Consider the following 16,255-nt stretch of genomic DNA (forward strand, 5'->3'; position numbering starts at 1 on the left):
ACATTACTATTATATTTTCTACAGTATTTTATTTAATTGGAGTTCGTTTTTCGCTAAAATTAAGTAGAAAAAATAAAAAATAGTCATCACAGCTAAAAATCCCGTTTTATCCCGCATCCCCTTTTAATCCCGCTAAAGGTCTAAAAGTCCCGTTTTGGGGATAATAATCCCACGAATGGAAAAACTGTTTGAGAAGCTAAGTTAGCTCAGTTCGATGCAATGAGCATACCCCCGCCGCAGCAAACCTGCAGACTAAGCAAATTTTAACTTGTCTGATTACATTTTTACTAAAATATTTCCATAAATAAGACATATTTATTCCCTATTTAAATAACATTAGACTTAACGACTGCTTAGGTTTGCTGCTATGGGGAAAGTTAAAAGTGTTTTTGACCATAAGTCAATAGTATAGGATGAAATAAATAAATTTGCCAAATTTTATCAATATATATCCATAAACAAGCAAACTACAACAATTTTCATTTTCTCCATAAGAATAACATGGGAGTTTTAAATTACACTATTTTTGAATTTTCTCCGTGACCATTAGGCATACAACAGCGCTTCAATATACTAAATTATTTCTTTTTTTAAGCTCTACAAAATGGTTTGAAAAGAAATTGGAAATCTTTTTGTTTTTAGGGTAAAAAATGGGAAAACTCCATTTTTATCCTATAAAACCCCCCATAAACCCTCGTCCCCGTGGCCCGATTATGCTGGATCGCGAACTCGTTCGAATAAACGTAGGTTTACACGTTTGTACCAAATTTCATCAAAATCGGACCATTTTGCTAATTTGCAACCAAAAGGTGAGCGAGCGTAGCGAACGAACGAGCTCCAACCTAAAGGTGAGTGAGCGTAGCGAACGAACTTCAACCAGGACGTGATTGAACCATGTGATCGAGGTCATCTTGAAAATGAACGAGAATTTGACATAAAACCACATTAGGACAGGACGACGTCTGTCGGGCCAGCTAGTTTCATATAAATTTCTAAAAGCTTATTCATATATTATAATTAGTTTTTGATAAACTACCAAGTTAATCCAGGAAGTAAGGAACTTATATGGGAAGTGTAAATAATTATATTCTGGTTGTAGTTTTAATTTACAATAGTTTATTATATTTATACACAGATAGCATTATTTTATTAATTATTACTGACCAAGAAATGTGATTGTTTTGTTGAGATGGCTTCTGATTCTGCTTGTGTGGATCTGATCATTATAAATTCCTTGCTAAAATGATGTAATCTTGCAGTAAAATATATCTTGCATATATATTTGAGTAGTAAATTGTGGTGATTTTGGTCGGTTTCTTGTAAAAAAAAAATGGTCCCCGGAAAAAAGTGGCATCCATATAAACTGTGCCATAACAGTAGTCAGTGGTAATTTTCTTTAGTACCGGTACATTTATGTCGTTGGGAATATTTCTGTCGTCTATATTGATTTTATTCCTAAAAACAAGTTTAGTTTCCTAAAAACCACAATTTTGCGTTATTAGTTTATGTTAACCTAAATAATTCACTGTTCAAACTAAGCTAAATGACTAAATAAAACGAAATCAATACAAAATATGTCAACTATCACCATTCAACTCTACAGATTACACCTTACTACGGTTATAATTGTTTAAAAATACAGGATTTACAACAAATACTGTATATCTGTATGGGCGTTTATACGACGTGCGTTTATACAGTACAGTGGATTGACGGATTGCACCACCGTGGTTCGGCGCTCGCTAGTGTGGTGACTTATGCTTTCGACCGCCATCTTGGCTGGGTCGCGGCGCTCTGGACTGGCGACACTCCGCTGTACTGCGCTTATTGAAGCGTGTCCTCTCTATTTATTTATATTATGTGCTCGTTGGTTTTGGTTCGATGTGATGGATCCTATGATCATTCGATCATTCATTGATCACTTCACTGATCAAGAAGAAGACAAGACAATGTCAAGCCGAAGCCACAGACTAGGGAATAAAAGTTTTAGTTATTTTATTATTATAGCTCAGTGATGAGGAGGGGCTCTTAAGGAATCAGCGTAGATTAAAGATATTTCAAACGTGTAAGTACGCCTACTGTTGATGGGAAGAGGGGGTTTTTTAATTACTCCATTTAGTTTAAAGCAATATAGACAACAAACGTTTCGCCAATAAATGGGATACCTATCAATAACTAAGCCTACAAGTATAGATTCTGACAGTAGGTAACTTGGTACTAAAAATAACAATTAATTCAAATCAAATCGTTTTACAGAAAATATATTTACAACATTGGCATGTGGATAGGTGGATCAGTCAGAAAAATCTGGGAAAATGTCTTCAAAAAATTCTTTTAGGGAGTAGTAGAAGGCTCTTGACTTGAGTAGAGGGACCAGCTTCCTTAAGAAAAGCTTACGCTCAAGCTGTTTGATAGAGTTGGGCAGCTTGTTATAGATTTGTAAATTGCTCCTGCTTCTGGGATCTCACCAGCCTAACCCTGGGCACATCAAGCAACCCGTGCTGCCTAGTTTGGTGGTCATGAACCGCTGAACGAAGTTGAAACTTGTCGCAGTGGTCATGGATCAGCAGTAAGCATACGAGGATGCAATTGTTATAAACCGTGAATATCCCCAGCCTTGCAAATATGGGTTCGCAGTGGGCAAGGCGGTCAATAAAATGAAATATATCTTACAACACGTACTGGATTACTAATATATCTTTAACATCAGCGGCATGACCCCAAAGTAGTAGGCCATAACTCACATGACAGTGATGGAACATGGCATGATAGATGTTAAGCAGGTGTTCAGTAATAAAATATCGCAGCTTGAGACAGCACACCCTAGAAAGTTTGCTGCGAACATTGCCTATGTGATTGTTCCACGCCCATTTCATGTCCAGATGAAATCCAAGGAGCTTAACTGGTTCATTAGGTGGGGCATTTCTTGACAGACTGCAGACCAGAGTGTCTGGGTTTTATCATGGTTGAGCTGAAAACCACTTTCTTCAAACCAGTGGGATGCTACGGAGAGATGTTGGTTGGCATCTGCAGTGGACAGCTCAACTTGGGTCCCCCGTGACACCAGGGTTGTATTGTCGGCAAAAAGCACAACCCCTCCATCTCTATCAAGGTCATTGCTGATAATTACCAGGAATAAAAACGGACCTACAATATTGATCCCTGAGGGACACCATACCTGACACTCTTGGGCTTGGATGCTACACCCTCCACAGAGACAACCTGGTGCCTTAACCAGCCAGATAGGAGTCAATCGTCTTCAGTGCCATGCTGTATACTCCCAAACTCCTCAATTTCCCATGCAGAAGATTGTGGTTAACACAATTGAAAGCACGACTCAAGCCACACATCGTGAGAGTCACCGTGTCACCAGCCTCGAATGCCTCACCAACCAATTCGGTCAACTTCTTAATCGCACCAGTGGTGGACCTCCCTTTTCTGAAACAATACTGCCCATCTGATATCTGTCTATCTCCAAATACTGTGTCAGTTGGACTGATATTATGCTGGCTTCAATAACTTTTCCCGAGAAAAGGCACTATGGAAACCTAGGCCTGTAACTGGCAAGAGATTCTCGATCGTCCTTTTTTTAGACTGGCACAGAGTCCTTAAGGTCTTAAAGGCATTGGGGGAAAATACCATTTTCCAAGGAATCATTAATAACTAATTAATAATCTCCAAATACTGTGTCAGTTGGACTGATATCATGGCTTCAATAACTTTTCCCGAGAAAAGGCACTATGGAAACCTACGCCTGTAACTGGCAAGAGATTCTCGATCGTCCCTTTTTTTAGACTGGCACAGAGTCCTTAAGGTCTTAAAGGCATTGGGGGAAAATACCATTTTCCAAGGAATCATTAATAACAGTGGCCAGAGGGGCTGATATGACATCAGTAATGTTCTTTAGCTAAGATAAAGACATTCCATAAAAATCTGGACTGTTAGAGTTTTTAAATGTTGAGACAATGCGCAAAATCTCTGCTGAAGAGGTAGGTTGCCAATGATGCAGGGTAGAAGTATGCAAGTCCCTTCCGGCCTCCTGCTGGATGTCTCTAACAGGTCCTAGGCTAGTAACAATAAACAATGTTGTTCACAGACTCAATAAAAAAATCATTAAAATCATCAGGGGTGGAAGGTAGCTGATGACAGCTGGTAGTTGACCTCACCACATCCCATGCAGCCTTGCATTGATTTTTAGCTGATTTAATCATACTAGTGTCCCTGTTGCTCGAATTCGAGCAATTGCTGAGTATTACAGGCATTATTTTAAAACGAATAACAGTCATAATTTCTTATGACTTTAAAAGTTTCGACTCAAAGATTATGGAAATACTCAAGATGTACATAACAGATTATATCAATAATTTATCAAGGCTCTCTATCTTTTTTCCATTGTTTTATCTATGGTAATATTTACACCCCAAGTTCAAATAAACTGTTAAATTAGCAATCTTATTGGCTGTTTTCAATTAACATAATATGTTCTTTTTCTCTTCTCACTTTTAATTTCTGACAACAGCTGGAGTTTCATAACAATTTTTGTTTCCCATGTTAATCTTATGGAGAAATACGAAACTTTAAAGGACTCCAGGGCCTCACTCTTTAATTATTTCCATAAAAAGAAAGTTTCCTGCACAACTTCACGTTACGCTCTCTCCAATGACACCAAAAACATGTCAATCGGTTCAGTAGTTTTGGAGGAGTAATTGTCACAAAAATCCTGCTTGCGTATTAAATAAGTATAGATTCACATTACCTTCTTTTTTAGCCTCGATAATACGTGTTTTATAGGCTTGTTTTATGTTATGGTAACCTTTTCTGTCACTGTCAGATTTGGACAACATATACCTATCTTTCAAAGCAAGCATCGAACACTTAAACTTGGCTAGGTGGCTGAGCTCTGGCGTAATTAAACCAATCGGAATTTGCACTTATCCTAATCTGACTTGTTTTTTTGGGTTTGATAATGGCTTAGCTGACCTTACAATTGAAAGGAAAAACACATCTAAAACATACCTTAAATTCACAAAAAATGCTTCAAATAATGCATGCCACCCAGGAGAAGTATCTAACCACGATGTTACCTAGGGCTGCTCTGAATAAATCCAACTTATCAATATCTATTCTTACACCATAGAATGTATAGTTAGTACGCCAAGAAAAGAAGGGACTTATTAGTATACAGCAATTACTAATTCTAATATTAGTAATATTTACAACAATTACATATTAGAGCTTTCAGAACATTTTTGAGGAATTCTTTGACGCTGTAAGAGGTTATACATATACTTAGCAATTTATGTTTTAACTGTTTTTTGAATTTTGAAAGGCTTGGTTCTAACGGGATAGCTTTTATGCCATACGTACAATGTGTGTTAAAAAAAATATTTTTTTGATTTGGAAAGTTAAATGAATTGCGCATAATGTGTATATTGGTTTGTAGTAGAGAAGTAAATCAGAAATGTTTTGTTTTAAAAAGGTCAAAGAATCTAGAATGTATAGATGGAGGGAAAAGTCAAGATTTTTGTATTGAAAAACTCTCTGCAGGAATGACGCTTACGCAAAGGGAAAATAGTTCTCATCTCATATTAGTTGTGCCTAGGGTGCTAACCAGGGTCAAAAATGGGCATGAACAGTAATCGTATTCTAAGAAAAAGCTTTGACAAAAAGTTAGTGTCACCAGCAGTATTCGATTGGATGTGTATAATACCTCGTGAACACCAGACGGGACGAGACGAGTTTCTAATTAATTTGTTGGCGTTGGCACCCCCCAAAAAACCAATTGCCCCACACCCTAACCCTAGTTACGTGCCTACCGTGCCTTTTCGGTAGTTCTTCTTAACTGTACAGTACATCTTTTGTTAGAATTTGAGGCATTAATTATAATTTTATTTTATGAACAGAACTATTTTTTCGATTAGTAAATCTTTATTAGATTTTTATCTTAAACATTACTATATCTTTTATGTCGGCAAGTTTGGTCAGTTAGGTTAGGTTATGACAGTTAAAAATTATAAAATTAACTTTATAATAAAAAAAAATTAGTTTATGATTTTTCTTAAAACGTCGTGACGTAAGGGGCTCTCCCACAATCCTCCACTCTCCTTCGCAGAAGAGGTTCTCATCGGTTTCTGCAGGACCCTGAGTCAGTTGTCAGTTCCACTGAGCTATAATTCTAAACCGGAGGTAGCACTGAATGTCAAAGATGCGTGTCGCCAGCCGCCATGTTTGCGTGAGGTGGGTGTCCATAAGAAGCCATGTTATTGCTATGACAAAAAAACTCACTGCTATACAACCTAGTTATAAGAAGCCATGTTATTGCTATGGTAAGAAAACTTACTGCTATACCAACCTAACAAAATCAGCGACTCGCTTTTGACAGACTTCTGCCATGGCAGTGCTACCTCCGGTTCCGGTTAGAATTATAGCTATAGCTCAGTGGTCAGTTCAGAGTTCTGTTCTCAGTTTCAGTTCCTTCAATCACTACGACTACAGTTCAATCTCAATGTTCGATCTCGCTCGATCCTTCAGTGTTTGTCGTTGTCGTAATACGTAATGTCATTATACCGCCAAAAGCTAGCAATTAAATGTAATTGTTGACATTGTTGTATAGAATCCGAATCTCATTTTATAAGGCTACTCGTAACTTAATCCACCAGAATTCAGAATCTTGTGATAAGTGGTAAGGTAAGCAGTTTTCATGATACGGTAGCTTAAATTTATGGACCATAAAAAAATAATAAAAAATACACAAGTTAGTGTATGCAGTTTGGTAGTTTTCTAAACTTCCAGACTAAGAGACAAGTAGGCTAACCTAACTTTGTTAATTGCATCTGACATTTAAGTCCTAATTTTATAAAAAAATAAATCTGTTTGATTGGTTTTAAATGCTTTAACTTGATTCTATAAACAATTTTACAGATTCCAATGCTTCTATACATTTCAGTAGGCTATACATGTCTTATATGTTAGATTAAAGAGTAGAATGCTAGTAAGTTAGCCTATGCAGGGGCCACTTAAGTAAATGGGCCAGGGCCTGGCCCAGGGGCATGATTGGGTTTAGGTTTGGGGGAGCAAGAAACAGAAAAATTCCTCAGCAAGGATAGGGCCAGGACAGGAATATATCTTGGGGATATATGCCAACTGGGCTGCTAAGTTACTAACATGCTAGGATAATTTTACTGTAATAACTTACAACATAGAGAATTCTATTGGTCGTCCCCTTCCCCTCTTCTCTCACCCCTCACCATCACGTTCTATAACGCTCACGCTGTAGAGCCTGTGTGGTACAACTGCTAACAATAGCCGTTTGGGCTCTTTCTGGCTCGGTACTAGTATATTTCCGCCCCACCATTCCCGAGCTAAAAGCGCAGGGTTGTTCCCTAAGCATGTTTCCTCTGTATATCTTACTTCTCTGTGGTGGATTTTTACTTATTTCACTTAGACAGGATGTAATATTAAGTAGGCTGTACTGTAGGTGTACTGTACCTGAAACCGTACTTGAACACATCTCAGCATACTTATTCCGGGTACATTTCATTGTACTTACTTATGTATTTTGTTTGCATGCCAGAAGCCTTTTTGAATTTCATTATAGCATTGGAAAGGTTTAAGCTTCAAACCTAGTCTTGTTAAGTAGTAGGGTCACCAAACATAGCCTCACATTTCTTACTTACAGTAAGCCAGGGTTGCCACATGTCCCGATTCTGTCGTGACAGCCCTGATTTCAGTCCCTTGTGCCTGTGTTTATGCCTATTGCTTGTAGCTTCATCACAATCGTAAGTGATCGGTAAGTTAAATGGTCAAGTTTGATAAAGAGAGGTAGCGTTTGTGTGAGTGTGACGTTTAGTGAGTATTATCACAGACAATAGACCATATCCCATATCCCAACCATTAACTTAATGGTCTATTTTCTGTAGTATTGTAGGACATTTGGGAATCCTGTTCTTCAAAGAATTCCTTTTAAGTTGTTAATATGATCTTGATGTGAGGTAGCCTACCTACTCTTTAAGTGATTTTATCCATTGTTTTTTACAATAAATGGTTGAAATTACCTGTATCCGTCAAGTGATCCTGTTTTGTAGTTACCTAGTTGACTACAGCTGTTGCGTGTTAATAACACATCTTCAGGTCATAATGTTGGATCGATTATTCCATGGAATGGTCGTCATAAGGTTTAAATTTCACAAAAAACACATACAGGCACATGAAACATTTAACATTTATTGGTCAAATTACCTCAGTCATGACCTACCTTATACCGGCACCGTACGTGTCCGATGTTTATTATGCGTTTTTTGTATTTTGGCCAATAAATGTTAATTGTTTTGTTGTTTTGTTTAAAAGTTTGACTCACATCTTTGATAGTGTTTTAATAGTTTTTGTGGCCTTATTAGGCCTATTATAGAATCAACGGTATTATAGGCCTTTTACCCAAAAGGCCTCTGAAAAGGTGATCTGAAGCTGAAATTGCTGCTAACCAGAGGTTTCCAAGGTCCAGTCATATTTTTAATTTGAAGACATAGGTACAGGTTACAGGCTTTAGGCCTAAAGTTGTGTGAAGCCCACAATTAATCTTCATAAATCATACGGTATGCTGTCTGTCAGAGTAGTTGCCCAGCTTCCGCATTTTCTTACGTTGTTGAAGTGGAGTTTCTCTTAATACCTATTCCAAAGTTTTGAAACCTTGAAAGTATGGATTTATTTGCTGAAATAGGTTGGATAACTCTTGCATGAGATTCTGATAGCTATTTTCATTTTCTCTCATTGAGAAGCGTATATTACTTGCCTCTTCTGAATCATAAATAAACTTGACCGTAGCGACTGTTGGGTGTGATTCCTATTCAGTGATGAACTTGAACATTCCTACATACACAAAAGGTCCCTCTCTAGTATTTGGTCTAATATTATCACTAACACTTAAGTTACCTACCTTTGCAAAAGAGCTTCTTATTTTTGATTTAAAGTTTCTTGATTGTTGTTGACTTCCAGTCAATAAACTTGGGTAAGGTCAAGTGGGGCAAGTGTAGGCTACGCCCGGGGAAAGTGGACTTCAAGCTAATAATAAATTTGTTTATTAACCAAAGCTTTTTTGGCATCTAGGGATATCAAAATGAAATATTAAATCGGTCCAGTGTCTAGGTTCTTCCGTGCCACCTACAGGTATGTTTACTGTTGTCAGGTAATAGCTTATAGGGAAATTCAATAGGCCTAACAAAAGAGTTATTACTAAAGATTTATTATTATTATTATTGTTTTATCTTATATGACTGTTTATGTCTAGTTAAGTCTATCATCTATCATCAAGTTACCTAACAAAATTATTTTAGCAGGTAAAGTGACGGGTATAGAAGTTTACTTTGGTTTGCAAATAAAATGAGTATGCAGTCACCTGAAAACAAAGAAAATACACAATTTATTCCTCCGCCTACTCCACTGCTTAAGAAAATAGGATTTGGCACAGGTAAGATGATACACGTGATACGGTTTAGTCAAAGTCCTTTGATTCTCAAAAAGGCCAAACTCAAATTTCTAAGTTTGTATTAGCCTATGAGAAAATGGAAGATTAGTTTATGATTTACAGTCCTTAATACATGGCACAATGTAGTCTAAACAGTAATTTTTATGTTAAGTAGATAATCAGGATTGGTAATTAGATTCATTACTATTACTAGGAAGAAATGTGGTAGCACTTTCTGCAGTCTGATAGTTTTTTTCTTCAGTTAATGAAGTATGAATTGGCTAGCACTGAACCTGACGAAATACGCCTGCATGTTTCTGGTGTCATATTATAGGTGTACAAGTGTATCTTGGGTTTGTTAACACTGAAATATTACACTGACAAATTTAAGCGAAGGTTTTATATATTTCATATAGGCCTAGAATACTATTAAGACAAGCTATTAGCTTTATTCTTGAATTATAAAGATTGTGGGACAATTCAATGACTTATGAAACATAAAGGTACCCTAAAACATAAGAAGTACATATAATAATAAATGAATTTCTGTTCCAGGCGTTTCTGTATATCACCTCGATCGTTCTCCTTGCAACCACACACTCCGATCTCCTTGGGCACTGAAAACCGTAAACCGCCAGCACACTGCATCTCACTTCCAGGAGCGGTTGGAAGCAGAAGCAAAAATCCTGCAAGAGCTGAATCACCCTAATATTGTCGGTTTTAGAGGTTTCACAAAGACTCAAGATGGAAGAAAGGTTAGACTGTTTTTAAACTAACTGTCCCTTGTCTTGAAATATTTGGTCTCAAGAAAATTGAGTTTTCTAATTAGGTAAGTGCTTAAAAACTTACACACATGAACTCAAATTAAATTTAGCCTATTGCACCTTTTTTTGCACAAGGTTGATCACCATAATATCCTAATGATAATTTATTAACATTATATATCTGTTACTTCCAGTTTGTTAAAATTATTGTTTCTCCTTACAGGTACTTGCAATGGAGGAATGTAATGAATCTCTTGGTGATCTGATTGAAAGGTTGTCAGACAAAGGGGGAGTGAGATTTGAGCCTGAAAAGATCCTAGCTGTTGTGGGAGGAGTAGCAAAAGCATTGAAATACCTTCATGAAGATAAGGGACTGTTGCACGGAGATTTGAAATCCTTCAACGTTCTAATCAAAGGTTTTGACCTTTTACTTTGAAGTATGCTTTATATTGTTATGTTTTGCTAGCAGGGGTGGTTGTACGTATCTGTTTAGGAAGAATTCTAACAACCGCCACTCTCCACCCAATATGTAGGTTGTCCAAGGACAGAACAGAAGAGAAAAGAATTGCCTGCTTATTTGCCCTATGACACAATGATTGTAGGTCATTTTCAATCCGTTCCACCCCTAGACATCTAGGAATTATACCTATGATGTAATATAACGACTTGTCCGCAACTTAAAATCGTTGAAAGAAAGTCTGAACTTGTAAACCATAAGACGCTTTGTCTTGTCGAAATAAGAGTGGGATTGAAAGGTTGGTGCTGAACACAATCAATTTCTTGTCAACCTACTGACAGGTCGTTGCATGTTTCCGGCTACTCAGACATATTGGTGCATCTGTGGCACCCTATAAGCCTCAGTTTTGTTGTATTTGTTACATACATTGTGTATTAGAAGGTCATTATGTGTAGTTGGACTGTTTATAGTGTTGTTTGTGTGTCACTAGTGTGCAATTTTTTTACCTAAATTAAAATGTCAGAGCCCTCAATCCTCCTGTGAGTTTCTGACAGTTCATTGAACTCTACAAGAGCTGCTTTAGGTATTCTTTCACTTTTCACACTTCTTGAAAGACAAATAACGTACATAGACCCCAATAGTAACTCCTCCATTGCGAGGCATAGAACACCTAAAAAGCCTCAGAAGTGGAAGCGGAGTTGTTGTAAAAGACGTAACGTCTAAACAGCACGGCCCAACATCCGGCAAGACGTTTTGATTTGTCGTTGCAGACGAGTCATATATTTTATCGTAGTGTGTAAACCCGCCTTAACTAAAGGTGTATACATAGACACCTATTGGTTTTGTAAACAATATGGGAATTTTACAAGATTTATTGCACTTTCTTACCTAAATCTGATCACCTGGTCATGAAGGCTAGTATTCTTTGGATTCTCATAAATTATCTTTACTAGGGGACTTTGAAGAGGTAAAGCTGTGTGACTTTGGTGTGAGCTTGGACCTGACAACGGCCCGGGTGGAGGATTACGTGGGGACTGGAGCTTGGATGGCCCCTGAGGCTTTGGAAGAAGAGGGACCTGTCACAGAGAAGGCAGACATATTCTCTCTCGGTCTTGTAATCTGGGAGATGCTCACTCTGAAGATACCCAACACAACTGACGACTACAACGATGTCTCATTGTCCGAATCATTCAACAGCAGCCTCATCGAGTGTGATCAGCATTACGGTAAGTTATTGTGTGTTCAGTTTTGATTTCTTAGACTTATAACTTATTTCTGTACCGGTGTTTAAAATATCGATATAGTGGTGAGGTGACCAAGATGTAATAAATGGAATGTCAAGTGCAGGACTCAGCCTAACCTGAGTAGAGGAGGTTTCTTTGCAAGCACTTTATAGTTTTGTAATCTAAAGATATCAGGATCCTGCTGAGTTTTAAAAATTTGACTATGAATGTAGACATTCCAATGGATGATAGTTCTAATGAATGATGAAGAGTTTAAACCAGTTTTAGTATGAAAATGGACATAGTTGAAATTAGCTATGGACAAAGTGCACTGAATTCCATATAATATCCATATAATTGATATATTACTGATTTTCATCAAAACTCTGACTTTTAACCAAGTTATACTGATAATGATAGGATGTCTTTTTGTTAGTTGTTATAGATTCTTTTTTTATCACATAAACTATCTCAGTAACAATACCTAAAGGATGTTAGACTACCACACTCTGTGACTATATTTGGAACCCCATAGCTCCCTAGATAATTACTGATGGTGTATGCAGGTGAGACGCCCCCATTGCCTGCAGGGCTCCCAACCAGGTACAGTCTGGTGACAGAGGTCTATCAGTGGTGCACACAGCAAGATCCTCGTCTCAGACCAAGAGCTAGAGACATCCTAGCTGTATTGGCTAGCAATGGTGTGCCACTTGAGAAACAACCAGTTCAAATCACTATATGAACTATAAAAAAAAATGCTCACTACTCGTGATGTTGTTTCCTCCTGGATTTCTTACATGTGTTATTCCTATTGTTTTTTCTAAACCTTTTGATATTTATTTATGGATGTGATGTGATTACTTGTTTGTTCAACAAACCAAGTGGTCGAAAGATAGCTTTTAAAAGTTTTCATATAGTCAACTTTTATTTTCTTGAATAAACTGTATTCTTTCCAATTTACTGTGCAACTGGTACTAACTCCTTGAACTACACCTTTTTGAGTTTTACACTTTTATAAGAATTACCTTCTCCCCCTATACATAATAAATCAAGAAAATATTAATTTTGTAAAAATTTTGGAGTGGAAATCCCTCTGCATCCAGAAAAGTGGTAATCAAACTAATGTCTGTCTGTGTGTGAATGTGTACAGAACTACAGGCTATACCTGTAGTTCGATTTTAATGCAATTTGGTATGTGGGTTCTATATCATAAATTTGTATCTCCATGCCTTTTTAAAATTTTATCAGAAATTTTGATTTTTAACAGTGATTTTTCATGACAATTTATAAAATAACGGAAAATTTGATTTTTACCAAAAATAGCTCTTACCTTTTTTTTATAAAAATTTTGTATGTTATTGTACTTTTAACCCTGAACCAAATGGCACAATCTCCAATTTTGTAAATTTTGTAGTTCAAAACTCAAAAGTTGCCTATTTAAATGCTTGTGATTTTCCCATTAAATATCACAGTTACCTCCTCCATTATCATTGGAGTATTGAGTAATGTTTACCCGTGTTCAATTTTATGACAAGCTAATGGGAGAAAGTACACATCAGTTTGCTGATACGGTACTGTTAAAGTGTATAAAAGATAAGTGTAATGTGCTTATTGCAGTTATACTCGTGAAAATATAGCAGCTCTCACTGAGGAAGAATTATAAGGAATTATGAAATAGTAATAGGTAGTCTAAAAGTAAAGTATGATTAAAAAATTTGTATATGAAAGGCGAGTGGGGGCGGGGGTATTTTTTTCTTCCAAAAAAAAGAACATTATGCACATATTTTTACAAATTTAAGGTTAATAATGTTCTTACCATTTGGAACATTATTAACCTTAAATTAGTAAAAATATGTTCATAAAGTTCTTGATTTGGAAGAAAAAAATCCTCCCCTGCAGCAAACCTGTAGACTAAGTGAATTTCCATTCGCTTGATTTGATTTATCACTTTAGGTAGTACCTAGGTTTGCTGCTACAAGGGGGGGGGGGTAATAAAGTGAGTTTTTTTTTAGTAAAGTATCACTAGCTTAGTATAAAATAAAGAAATTGGTCATGTTTGATCAACATAAATCCATAAATGACCAAACTACAATAGTTTACTTATTCTCTATAAGAATAATGTAGGGATTTTAAATTTACATTTCTTTAGATTTTCTCCGCAATCAATTATTGCACAAAAACACTTCAATATACTAAATTATTTGTTTTTTAAGCTCATCATTAGAGCTTAATCAATAGATTCCTTTATAAAAACTTTCTCAACAAGGTTTCCCTCAAAATATAACCATTAGTGTAGAGGTGGGAGTATTTTAGCTGAGTAAGAATGTGGGTTGAGTTATTGATTTATGTTAATCAAGTATAGGTCTACATCCAAACAAGTAAGTACTGGTGCTTTCTTGATATAATGTAAAAAAGTCCTCTATTGTTTGGGAGCTGTTTGGCAGTTTTAAACCCTACAAAATAATGGGGATTAAAGGGCCCAATAAAGACAAAATGTATAAAAATTAGCTTGCGTGCATTTAAATAATGAACAGGCTCTCAACAATAAAATTTGAACATTAAATGTATACATTTATTTGAATCAAATATTAGCAAAGTGTAAGCTTTTAACAGAATCAAGAGGAAAATTGGATAACAAGATTAATTCCCAAATATGAGTCATAACTACAACAATATTACAATATATACATTCTCCTCTTGTAGGCTTTCACAACCTTGACAAATCTAACTGGTTAAAAAATTTTAAAAGTACCTTTACAAATGTTCAGGTCAAAAATAATTTTCGATATTTTTGTTGGAATAAAAATGTATTAAAATATATTGGCAATTTACATAAAAACAGCTAATATGTGATTCAAGTCCCAGTCTTATTAGACTAATAAGCTAAATTATATCTATTCTTGGAGAACATAAATAAGGAAAAATATATTTATGTACATATTAAAGCATGATCTAGGCCTAGTAACAGATGAAACATTTCTTATAACAAAGTTGCTTTTAACTTTGTTTCAAAAGAAAAAGTTTGTAAAGAGTTGAAAAAATTCTATTGGACTCCATATATAATATATATTAATGTTGTCCTGGGAAAAATATAGTAATCTTAATATTTTGGGTTTGGTGTTTGAATTGCTATTTGGAACATTTAACAATTTAAAAACAATTTAAAAAAATTAATATCATCAATAAAGAGTATTACAGGGAATGTTTGGTGTAATATACCAAGCAAATACAACTTAATACAGAAAATTAATCTAACAAATAATTGATTAACTTAAAATACATCATATTATCTTATCATAGCTCTTGGTATTATTTTGTTCTCATGTAATTCTTAAGTTGCTACATTTTGACGTTACCATTTCAAACTGTCTACGCAAAATCTGGGAATGTTGCTGAAAGTCAACAGTCCCGGAAGATCAAATAATTTATACCTGTGCCGCTAGGTCAAAAACTACAATGTTTGCAGTGTCTGTAGATCAAAAGTCCCAGTAAGTCAAATAGTACAGTCCGAGCTAAAAACGTGGTCTATGTTAAAGCAATTGACTTATTGGGAATTTGACCTAATGCAACAGCAGTTTTAATATAACGAAATACGGTAAAATACAAGTTTAGTTTCGCTGAGTCAACAGTGCCGGAAGATCAAAAGCAATAAAAGTGAACGTCGATTCAGTGTAAAGTAGACCTCCTGCAACGCTTACTACACCAACAAAACTCGCTTTTAGTTACTTCGTGTTTTGTCATAATTAGAATAGAGCTAAAATTATCATATTTGGTATATAGCTAATCTATTAATGCTTCTTGCTAACTGTTTGGTCAACACTGTAAATAGGTATAGTTTATGTAATAAAAAGCCTTTCGTCAAAATTTGTGGCATGAAATACACGCAAGGACGATCTGAAAATTTCTGGTTATTATATACACTTGTAAAAGGAGATCCATTTAATTTTAGAACTATTTTATGAGTTATAATGTAGTCTACAAATAAACTGTGTAAATATTACGCCTCGGAAGGGTTGAAACCTGTCCAAACTATCATATATATTATTAAAACGTAAATGGGGTTTTTTTCACATTCTGAATCAACCAGTCGACGGATTTTCATTATTTTTGTGTTGAAAGAAAGATAATTTTGAGAACTAGGGAATGTCAAAGCCATAATTATAATTACGGGTCCCAGTTTTTTAGAAATTAAGTTTTAATTTTTAAAAAGTCTACCAGACGACGCTAACCTTCTAAGCTAGCTTTTAGTACAATATAATTTGCTTAACATAACAGCTGTAAACATTCAGCATTTGTGACACAAATTCAGCATTTGGAAACAAATATTGAGAGTTGACTTATTTATACTATG

General features: G+C 35.7%; 1 protein-coding gene across 6 annotated transcripts; it reads left to right on the top strand.

The window, feature by feature from the left end:
• Positions 1-1,996: 1,996 nt before the first annotated feature.
• Positions 1,997-12,868, top strand: LOC129000194 (lymphokine-activated killer T-cell-originated protein kinase homolog). 6 transcript variants are annotated; one of them, XM_054427146.1, is made up of 6 exons: positions 1,997-2,065; positions 9,330-9,463; positions 10,016-10,215; positions 10,448-10,640; positions 11,635-11,907; positions 12,471-12,868. In XM_054427146.1, the coding sequence occupies exons 2-6, from the start codon at positions 9,376-9,378 to the stop codon at positions 12,644-12,646; spliced, it is 930 nt and encodes a 309-aa protein (XP_054283121.1). In that variant the 5' UTR covers positions 1,997-2,065; positions 9,330-9,375; the 3' UTR covers positions 12,647-12,868. The 6 variants fall into 6 exon arrangements, with proteins under 6 accessions (XP_054283121.1, XP_054283123.1, XP_054283122.1 ...); XM_054427148.1 differs by having other exon boundaries at positions 2,014-2,065; positions 9,333-9,463; XM_054427147.1 differs by lacking the exon at positions 1,997-2,065 and adding an exon at positions 6,582-6,682.
• The last annotated feature ends 3,387 nt before the right edge of the window (positions 12,869-16,255 follow it).

Source organism: Macrosteles quadrilineatus, unplaced genomic scaffold, assembly GCF_028750875.1.
Source record: "Macrosteles quadrilineatus isolate MER2022 unplaced genomic scaffold, UCM_ALF_1.0 Scaffold_8__2_contigs__length_117827958, whole genome shotgun sequence".
In the NCBI taxonomy this organism is placed as follows: Eukaryota; Metazoa; Arthropoda; class Insecta; order Hemiptera; family Cicadellidae; genus Macrosteles; species Macrosteles quadrilineatus.

Coding starts and splice junctions, on each gene's coding strand:
- LOC129000194 (XM_054427146.1), top strand. CDS start 9,376: ATGAGTATGCAGTCACCTGAAAACAAAGAAAATACACAATTTATTCCT. Junction 10,641..11,634: donor CTTCAACGTTCTAATCAAAG/GTTTTGACCTTT, acceptor TATCTTTACTAG/GGGACTTTGAAGAGGTAAAG. Junction 11,908..12,470: donor CGAGTGTGATCAGCATTACG/GTAAGTTATTGT, acceptor TGGTGTATGCAG/GTGAGACGCCCCCATTGCCT.